The sequence below is a fragment of the Tiliqua scincoides genome, chromosome 4, assembly GCF_035046505.1.
Source record: "Tiliqua scincoides isolate rTilSci1 chromosome 4, rTilSci1.hap2, whole genome shotgun sequence".
Classification (NCBI taxonomy): domain Eukaryota; kingdom Metazoa; phylum Chordata; class Lepidosauria; order Squamata; family Scincidae; genus Tiliqua; species Tiliqua scincoides.
In genome coordinates this window covers 107455496-107466366 of record NC_089824.1, presented here as the reverse complement: position 1 = coordinate 107466366, position 10871 = coordinate 107455496, and the positions used below count along the sequence as shown (strand labels likewise).

Below are 10871 nucleotides of genomic sequence, written 5' to 3'. Positions count from 1 at the left end.
CACCAAACAAGTTGTTACTGTATAACCAAACCTGCTGTGCTGTGTGGCTGATCTCCACGGCCAGGTCTCCACCTGAGTTCCCAATGCCAATCACAATGACTCTTTTTCCTTTAAACTCATCAGGATTCTTGTAATCACGGCTGTGAAAGTAGCGGCCTTTGAATTTTTCTATCCCTGTAAGCAAACAGACATATTGTTCAATCTCTAATTGTGTGAATGTGTATTGTACACCAGGCCTAACGCTACAGTGGCTTATTCTGCTTGTAAGTTCAACAGTGCAACACAGCATTGTAGACAGCTAGTCAGTATAAAGAATGCCCTCCCCACCTAGTTTCTTTTGCAATTCCTACCTGCAATCTTTTTGTCCGCAAACAAAGCAAACAAATGCGCTTGACAGCCACTTAAGTTCAGACTGTGAGATTCATTATCAAACTCTGCTCTATGTGGTCTGGAGGTTGGGGTAGAGGCAGAGGTGTCACTGTTGTCACTTGGTGTGGTATGGTACGGTGTCACCCTCGTGGCCATGGCCCTGCCCCATTGTGTGCAAGCACCATTCCGTCATGACGAACCTCACAGGACTATAATTTTATAGATGGGGGGGGGGTGACACCAAAATTACTGTAGGAGCCTGGCACAGGAGGGTGGATTGGTGACTCACACTCCGGTGGGAGCAGGGAGGGGCAAGAAAATGTCTGTGTGGGCTGCCCACTCTTTTCCTTTTTGCTCCACTCAGTTCGATTAAGTCAGAGAATATTGATGCCAAGGGTTTAAGAGATAAAAAAAGACCAACATTTTTTAAGATCAAACTGTGCAAGGTTTGGAGTACCTTATACTCTACGTAAGTACAAGGCTTATACTTAGCCTTCAAGACAGCTGTGAATTATTGTAATGATTTAAAATAAAATCATTAAAAAGCTATTTTAAATGTACAGTTTCTATCCTTTTGCTTAAATGCCCTGGTAGGTGCTCGCTCTTACTGGTATACATAATCGAAATTAGGGAGAGGGAAATAGTTCATCAGTTGTAGGCACCTGGAAATTCTTCTGATTAGGTGTGATAGGTAAATTTACATACCACTGAAAATGCTCAGAGGTAATGTATACTTATCTATATCACACATAGATAATATAGGTAACAAATAATATTATTTATAAGATAAATAAGTACAGTCAGTTCCTGTTATCCGCTAGGGTTCGGTTCTGGAAAACCTGGTGGATACCAAATCATTGAACCTATGAGGAAAATGGAGTTAGGTTCCAGGGGACTCCTTTCACCATACAGTCTATGTACTTTATGAACCTTAATCTTAACTTGACGTTTATGGGGGGGGTTATAGTGAGGGCTCATCTGCATCTCCAGCATCTGATTCTTCCTCCTTCATGCTGGATATCCCTTGATGCTTTGAAGGTTGTGGTAATGGTGATGGCAATTTCTCTGTGTTGGCTATCCCTCAACTCATGGAAGGTTGCTAGCCCAACAATGAAGTCTTAGAGTGGGGAGAGGGTTGCTTCACCTGTTCTCCTCCTCCACCTCTCTTGGCTCCTTCCTTTGGCTTGCCCCAGCCTCAGGACAGCACTCAGGTAGCCTTCCAGAAGACCTCTCAACATCAACCTCTTATCAACGCCAGGGTTGTGAAGGTTCAACTGGAGTCCCAAAAATGGTGCCCAAGGTGGTGGGGCAAGTTTGGAAGTGAATACAAATGGATTCAACAATTCTCCACGGGCCAATGCTAATACATGTTTGATGTGGCACAAGCACAATATTAGCGGATAATGAGAACAGAGTCACAGATAATGCGAAATGGTGGCAATTCAGCCTCTCACAGATAAGCGAATTCACAAATAGCAAATTCACACATAAAGAGAACTGACTGAAAATGCTAGACATAAGTAAATAAGGTAAGCAAATGCTACACATACAAGGCACTCCTATGCATGTTAATTCAGAAGTAAGTTCCATTGAGTTCAATGACATTTACTTCCAGGTAAGTGCAAAGAGAATTGCAGCCTTAAAAATGTGATGAGAATTGTAGATCATTTCCAGCATTAATGCCACTGGCATACTTCATTTAAGGAAATGTATGTGGCCATGTCATCCATTACAAGAAAAAATTCACTATTCAATTGTTCTCAATGCACTGCTATTGTAAGGACCAACCCAAAGGCAAAACTATAAGCTTCCAAGTTCTACAAAACACTTTGTCAGGTTAGATAGTAACCCACAGCGCTGGGGTGGGGTGGGGTAAGGCCTGAGAAAACTTCCAGACTTTATGTTTCCAAAATTATAAAAATACTGGTGGGGCCTCGGTATCCATGGGGAATCCATTCTCAGACCCCTCACAGATGCTGAAATTTGTGGATAATCAAATTCATGATCGGCACCGTTAAGCCTTCCAAAGGGACTGGAGCACAGTTGTTCTTTTGGTCCAAGTGGCCATTCCAAAACCCACAGAGACAGTGGACAGATGCGCGCTGCCTCTGCGGGCTTCAGAAAGCCCTCTGGAGGGGAAAGCAGATGGTGCATTCTTTTGGCCAGAACAGCCATTCTGAAGCCCGCAGAAGCAGTGGGCAGAAGCGCTTCAGAAAGCCCTATGGAGCTCTGGTCACCTCTGGAGGTCTCAGGTGGGGCCAAGTCTGGCTCCACATGGGACCAAGGAACCTGCATTGAGCCAGATCCGCAGATGCAGAATCCACAGGTAGTTCTAGTATTAGTAGTAGTAGTATAGTAGTAGTAGTAGTAGTAGTAGTAGTAGTAGTAGTAGTAGTAGAATTTATATCCCACCTTTCCACTCCAGAAAAGAGCATTCAAGGCGGCTATGAAGATATGGAGGCCCCACCTGTACAGTCATTTCTTCTTCCCTTATCCAAGCAGTTCTCTGTGTGTATTAACATTCTCATGACCTTTGAGAAGTTGATCCAAGTCGACATAGACCTCCTAAACTCCATCTTTAGATTTTAGTGTAAACTATTGGCACAACTCTAGCATGTTTCTTCCCCCCCCCCCATTTTTTGCTTTCAATCTACTTGACATAGAACTCTGTAGGACTCAAGCACTCGCTGTTAGATGTTTTCTTAGTTTTGGGTTGGTCTTGAGAAAAACAGGACCCTTTTTGGATGATGGATTTTTCATACTACTACTACTACTACTACTACTACTACTAATAATAATAATAATAATAATGAGGATTTCTTCACATAATGGGAAGTATGTGCAGCTTCTTTCATGCTTCCTTTTGAATTTTTGAACTTGGCAGAATCCTTCTGAACTAACTTGGCCAGTGGTCATGGCAAGTGCAGGATGGGCTGCCACCAGAGATCAGTGCCACTCCACCCACCACACCTCTCATCCTGCCCCCCAGAATATTCCACTCCAATCCCCAACACACTTGCACATGGCCCACATACATCTGCAGGGACAATTTGGACCAAATAAAATGTTTCAAAGGCACATGTATACTGCACCTTGCTGGACCTCCAACTCAAGCAGAAATAAAAGGAAGCCTCCTTCCCACCAACGTTTGCTTAAGGTGGCACCTGCTCTTCCTATCACATTTGTTGCATTTTTAATGAGCCTCATGCTCGGCTCTGAAGAGACAGGCTAAAAGAGCAGCAAGGACAGCTGCCACTGTAGCAGAGAGATGTGGTGTTGCCACCCATTTGAAGCACTACTGCCTAGCTTGGGTTGGCTGAGTTGCAGCTGTGGGAGGCTGCCACAGAGGCCAGGCACAAGGTCAGATGCTGTGGGTGAGTGGAAGGCAAGCCTGCTGGTGAGAATGCCACCCAGCACAAACCATGGGAGGCCGCCACGGCCTCCAGTTTACCTGGCAGCCTGGCAAAGTGCAGTGTGCGTGTGGTGGACAGAGTGCATTGATCTCCAGCAGCCAACGCAGGACAGGGTGCTGCTGCACTATTGGGCCAAAGGTCAGGAGCTCCTTTCCACTCCTCCCCAGCACTGGATGCAACCAAAGTGCAGAGCCATTGCTAGCTGCTGTTTGTGCCTCCTGGGTCAGGAAAAGCTCTCAGAGCACTTCGGCCCACTCCAGAGGCCCTTGTCATTGCTTTGTGATCTCATGAGATCTCACAAGAGGGGGCACAAGCAGCAGCCAGCAACGACTCCGTGCTTTGGTCACAGGCAGCGCTGAGGGAGTCACGGGTGTCTTGGTGTCACCCTCCCTGAGGGTGACATCCTGTGCATCCTGCATCTCCCTAACAATGCCTTTGGGTAGAGGGAGAAGAATCACTTCATTGATCGCTACAGACCATACCCGGGAAGGAGCTCAGTGGTAGATGTGGATGAGTGTGGTGGCCAGTGCAAACCAGGACTGCATCAAAGATGGATGATTCTTGCTTTCCATCAGTTTCCGTGACAACATCCCATTGGCCAGTATTAGAAAAATCTGGACGCCTTGTTACACTGCATACTTTAGTCTGAAAGCAAAGATTCAGCAAGAGAATGAGACACTGAAAGCAACATTCAGATGAATGTATTTCTGTGAACTTAGTATCCACCTCAGGAAATGGTACAAATATATATAGTATTTTTAGACACCAAAGGGCTGCAATCCTAAACCTACTTGGAATGGGAGTGAGAATTTACTTGGAAGTAAACATAGATACAGACCATGATCACAGGCTTCAGATTATTCTTTCTTTGACCAAGTAGTATAATAATAGAGGAGAACAACTAGTGGGCCCCAAAGGCTAAACTAACCCCAATGGAGGTGGGCCATCTGGCCCACAAGTATCCAACCTCTACTGGAGATGGGACACTAGACTAAGTCCTTTGACTTTAAAAGGAAAAGGTTATGATGATGTTATGCTGTCAGAATATTCTGCCCCAAATCAACTCTTTCTAGTCAAGAAGCATGCCTCTACGCACATGGTCATTTCTACTCACAGTGCCAGTCATCTTACCCTGAAGCGAATGTGCTTCAGAAGGTCAAAATGCTTGGCATACATCCGGAAATAGTCCATGATCTTGAAGTTGTGCATGAAATTGGGGAACTCAGCTGGGATGGGGAAGTCACTGAAGCACATCATCTCCTTGGAGGTGTTGATAATCACAGATCTATAAATGCTGGCCCTTTCATCTTCAGGAATCTCCTGCAAGGAGGATAAATTTTAGTTTTTCTCATATATACTCTTCCCTCATTATCCGTACCTATTCATTCCTGAAAACCAAAATTCCAGATGAATTTGAATAGCAAAATTCCAGATGAATACTGATAATTACTGTTTTACATTATTTTAAATGGGAAAAATTCTAACTCATTCCAAAGCCATTCCACGTTCACCCAAAAACCACCTTAAATGCCTTACACAGTGGTTCCTAAACTTTTCTTCGGAAGTTTGGGAAGCACTAAATCTTTGTGGGGAACGGGGAGAAGGCAGCAATGCAATCTCAAGGATTGTACTGCTGCAAGGGACAGAGGGGATGTTTTTGCACTTAACTTCACCTATGCTGGCCTCTGGGAGGTGTGGGGAGCCCGCAGAAAGCTCTGCAGGCCTCTCCAAGCCTTAGAAAAGTTTTAAAAAATGCTCGGAAATCACTTCTGATTTTCAGTGTGAAAACCAGAAGTAGTTTCTGATAATGGTTTCTGACCCCTTAAGAGGCGGGGAGGGGGGAAGGCAGCAATGCGATCCTCAGGATCATGCTGCTGCCAAGGACAGAGGTGGGGGTTTGCACTTAAATCCGCCTGTGCTGGTCTCTATGGGGTGCAAGGAGCCCCACAGACTCCTCTGAAGGGCTCACCAAGTCTCAGAAAAGATTTTTGGTGAGCTACCTGCACACACTCCCCAGACACCAGCACAGGCAGATGTAAGCAGTAGCATCACTAGAAGGGATGCGGGGGGGCCAGGAACAAGTGCTTCTTCGGCTGGTGGGTTGTGACTGACCAGGTTGGGAACCACTGGCTTCATACCATAAGGAAAAAGTTGTGTGGTAAAATAGAATATATCAATAAAGTGCTAAACATTATACAGGCATTCCCCCTGTATCTGTGGAGGATAGGCCCTCCCCCCACCCCAAAATGCTGGCCCTCCCCCACCCCAAAATGCTTCCCTCCCACCGCCGCCTCCTCCCTGCCCTCCCCATACCCCCCCCCATCCCTGCGCCAACCAAGCTTGGCAAGCACATTCTTACCTGGCCCAGAGCTTGAGTTGGTGTGAGGAGGAATGTGTGCTGGCCTATCTCCCTCGGGAGTAGCGCAAAAGTGCTTGATGGCACTTTTGCAGCACTCCTGGGCCAGCACAAGGGACTTGCATCGGCCCAAGGGCGCATTAAAATTGCACCAGTAGATATGTTATTTGCTGCAGTCAATTATGAGAGGACTGCACTCAGAGACAGATTGCGCAATGGGAGGAATTTGTGAACTGCAGATAAGGGAAACCGTGGATACAAGATCTGCAGATATGGGGGGACACCTGTATTAATAAAGTGATGGTGTTAGGCAGAGAAGGAAGCTTTTTGTAAATTTCATGTCTCTTGCATGTAACTTTTGTAAGATTATCACCACCAATCACATTTTGAGGTCTTGCGTTGTTCTTTCGATACACAGGTCATCTTCGTTGTAGATTTTGATAAACCTAAGAGATATGTCTTTCAACATGTTCAGTGTGAACTTTAGCACATCAAGCTAAGGTTCTAAACTAAATTCTAAACTACGAGCAACTCTGAGAGGAATTTTACTTGGGGGTACAAAGTTTCTTTCTCCCCTTCTCCATTGGATCATAATGTCATACAATTGTTGGATCATAATTTCTACAAATTACAATAAGTAAAACTATGTAGGCTTGCACAAAATGTAAATACTAGTCTTCACATAGTTTATGCAAGCATTTTCTGAGATCCCAGGAAACTTCTGACTCCCCTCCTTTAGCTCCCACACCCCCTTGTTGATCTCAGGCCCAGGTATGTCCCTCCTGTAGCCCCCTCTCATAGGCTCTGGTGAGATTGGAAAACATATGATCCCAGGAAATTTGGGAGGCCCCTCCTTTGGCTCCTGGGTTCCCTTTTTTACCCTGGGGTTGGGTACAATTTACCCCCTGCACCCCCTTCTCATGGGTCCTGCAAGCAACTGTTAGATCTCCCACTTTTCCCATTTTTTTTTATCTTTTCTGTTCTTTAGGGCCTAAATCTACAAAAACGTGTACAGACACATCACAGAAACAGATAAAAGATAGCATGTAATGCGCATGCCTTGAAAGTCAGTATGAGAGTGAGTGTGAGAATGCAATACCCATCAGGCAGTGGATCTCACTCAGCTGCTTCCCAGACCATGCAACTGAAAGTTTTGGTACGAATAAAGAAAAATTGTCTTAATAGTCATGGTATGTATGACTAAAAATCCATATAGTGAACGTATGGATAGTTGAGGAAGAGTGTAAATAATTTTGTTACTTCACTTCAGCCAGATTTTTTTTTTAATAAGGTAATAATTCATGTAGGAATACACATTCTTGTTCCTCGTTTCCTAATCATTGGGAAATGCAGGGCAATTTTAAGGGAACACAGGAAAATGGTACTGTGAGATTCTAGAGAATAGTGCTCTTTTCTCCAACAAATTTCTGGCTACTGCAATAGAATCATAGACCTGGAAGAACCTTAAAGGATATCTAGTCCACTCTTGAAATGGGAAAATTATCTCTAGAAAATTATCTTTAACCCCTGCTAACTGTCAAAGAAGCACTTTTTCAAGTGGGTATTACTCCTTTATTTAGCAGGGGGAGAGTAACTGGCCCTCCTCACCCCAGCAGTGTCTTTTCTAGTGGCTGTCTGCTGGTGTTCTTTTGCATCTTTTTAGATTGTGAGCCCTTTTGGGACAGGGAGCCATTAGTTATTTGATCTTCGTGTAAACTTTGTGAACTTTTTGTTGAAAGCGGCATATAAATACTGTTAATACTGTAAATAATAATAATAATAATAATAATAATAATAATAATAATAATAATAATAATAATAATAATAATAATAATAGCCAGGCACACGTTAATCATTTATGTCGCCATTCCTGGTGACATGAATTTTGGAGAAAGAACAGGAGAAAGTATCCAAATACCGCAACCTGTGCATGGAATTGACACATATCTGGCTGGAGCATGTAAAAGTGCTGCCAATAGTAACTGGTGCACTAGGGACAATAGCAACACAATTTAACGAGTACTTTGCACAACTGGATGCCCCGGCAATAACACCAGACGAATTACAGAAGACCGCCATAATTGGCACAGTGTCCATCCTTCATCAGTACCTCATCTACCCCTAGTTATGTCAAGCAGATGTCCGTGTGGATGAGGATTTACCAGCTGATAAATGTTGTGTTTTTTGTGTGTATATACACTCATTATCAGCTGTGTTGTCATTTTGATGTGAATAATAATAATAGAGTATCTTCAAAAGGTGCCTATCGAGCCTTTGCTTGAAGACCTCCAGTAAGGGAGAAGCTACCACTTCCCTCAGTCATCAGTTTCATCATCAAATCGCTCTTATTCTCCCAGTATCTATCTATCAGCACTTATCTATCCGCACTTCAATTAGGGTTCTGAATTCAAAATCTAATGGGACTGCCAAAATAGAGCCCACCCCATTATTGGTAGCAAAAGCTTCAGCTTTGTTGTAGAAAAATGCTAACCTTGTAATACATGAGAGGAAATCTCCTCAACACACCCACACACACACCCTTCTACCAACTATTCCTATAGCTTCTTAGTATTTGGAACTCATTCAAGGGCTCTCACATTTTTTCACAACCAAGACAAATTCATCCCACATGATGAGCTCCAGACTCAACAAGAATTTCTCCTTCTCTTTCTGCCTTCTAGAGCTGTTGTAGCTGCAGCAACAAACCCCATCAACACAACTCCATGTAACATTTATAGAACAATCAGACTTACTTACTTTGTACCTCCAGAGTCCCCCAATATCATCACTGGTCTCAAAACACACAGGCTCGAGTTCCTCATCTAAACAGCATTTGATGCTGCAAAGGCCACTGGCGCCAGCACCTATAATTGCCACTCTCTTCTGTGCCATGGTCTGATTCCCAATATCAGTATGTCAGAGCTAACCTAGGAGGTAAATAAAGAGGTTATTTCATACCAGATACTTGAGATTTTTGGACTCTGAAGAATCAATCAAACCCAAAACACCTCCTGTCTACTACTGCTGAAGTAGTGATGATCACAGCAGGGACATGCAGTGTGGGTGTGGTAGGTGAGACAGAACCACCCCATCATAGTCCATGGAAAAAGCACCACAGCTGCCCTGAGGAAGCTGGCATATGGAGAGTCTCCTCAAGTGTAAGCAGGTGAGGCAGCTGCAGTGCTTTTCCATGGACTACGATGAGGTGGTTCTGTCTCACCTACCACACCTGCACTGTATTTCCCTGTAGTACAGAACTTGTTCAGCTATCTATAGATTCAAAAAGAGAAACCAGAATCCTGATTTGGGATCTGAACCATCAAGTAATGTCTCTTCTTCCAATGTAGTAGATGACATGTTATGGCACAAATCAGTAAAACCAGAAAAGTGGAGCAAAACTGGAAGTGGAGCACGATCACTGTGCTTTCACTTTTTAAGCTTCGAGGAGCCCTGCAGAAAGTCATGCAGGGCTCCCCACACCCCTGGGAGGCTACTGCAGGTTTGCCTTCTCTGTCAATAGTGCCTGTGCCAGACAGGAAGGCACTCATGGCTCCCATGATCAACAACTAAAACCTCGAATATGGGAATGTATGGGAAATATGGGAAGAAATATACATGTGTGGAGTGAATTTCTTTAATCAGTTATTATAGCCTGCTTCCATGCAGGTGGGGTGCTGCAGATGCAGGTTTGTGTCTCAGTACCTCATTTCTGAAAAATGCAGCACTGGGAGTTGCACTTGTGCCTTAATATTCATAAAAACAGGAAGTACCACACCTTTGGCTGTGAGCAGAAAGCCCCCTAGTTGAAACCTCACCTTTCCAGCCATGGCTTCAGTAAAGCTACACTATCTCTCAGTTCAAGTCTGTAATATATAGATACAGCGGTTATAAAAAGCTACAAAGATAATGTTACATGCTGTACTTTGAACACTTGAAATGTGCTTTCTGAAGAGTTACTATCCTGAGAGAGAGAGAGAGAGAGAGAGAGAGAGAGAGAGAGAGAGAGAGAGAGAGATGCAGCCTGTACTACAGGTGGTCCCTGACTGTCATCTGACTTAAAAGACATTCTCAACTCAAGGACAGCTGTGTTGTGTTTTTGTGCAGGTGAAGTCCATCCACGGCCATGTTTTTGTACAGGTGCAGTAGTATCGGTTGTTGAGGGGGAGACAAACACTGTGACATTACACAGAGCCCTTGTTCCCAATTGGGCCCCCACGGGTAATCTAACCTTGTCAAATGCACACAACAACAGGCAACTAACACCACATTGTTGGTTTTATAAAGAGCAGCAACAATTTTAATTTTCATAGATAATTTGTTCCCAACAATGCTGTTCACTTACATTTTGAATTTTTTTCCTAAACAAAAATTAATTTTTTTACTAAATCATTTCACAGTCACTAAAAAAAGTGGTTTTGCAATTATTTAACTTCTCAATGGTAATCTATACATTTTGTTTGTTTATTTGAAGGCTTACATACATGCAATACAATTTTATATTAAAACGTACTTAGATCTATTTGGTCCATTAATTCACATGCACTTTTTAAGCACACATTTTGATTGCTTTCCACTCTACCACAGAGATATAAAGTCTATACTAAATTTTTATTTATATCTCTAAGATTCCACAGACCTTAGCTGTGAATCTGGGCCACATAAAAAAAATGTTTCCACTTGGGTCTTGCAGCTCCTAAGGCCAGCCTTGATGCTGCACTTTGGAGGTGCAGAAG

At 43.6% G+C, this 10871-nt stretch overlaps 1 protein-coding gene across 2 annotated transcripts in view; it reads right to left on the bottom strand.

Annotated features, from left to right (window-relative positions):
• The window catches only part of LOC136649455 (flavin-containing monooxygenase 5-like), a 61276-nt gene that overhangs the window by 14541 nt on the left and 35864 nt on the right, over positions 1–10871 (bottom strand). For both annotated transcript variants that reach the window (XM_066626086.1, XM_066626085.1), the window contains exons 2-5: positions 8896–9065; positions 4914–5102; positions 4265–4427; positions 32–174 (exon numbers count right to left, since the gene is read on the bottom strand). In XM_066626086.1, coding sequence (XP_066482183.1) covers positions 32–174; positions 4265–4427; positions 4914–5102; positions 8896–9030 — 630 coding nt within the window. In that variant the 5' untranslated portion in view covers positions 9031–9065. The remainder of the gene's footprint in view (positions 1–31; positions 175–4264; positions 4428–4913; positions 5103–8895; positions 9066–10871) is intronic.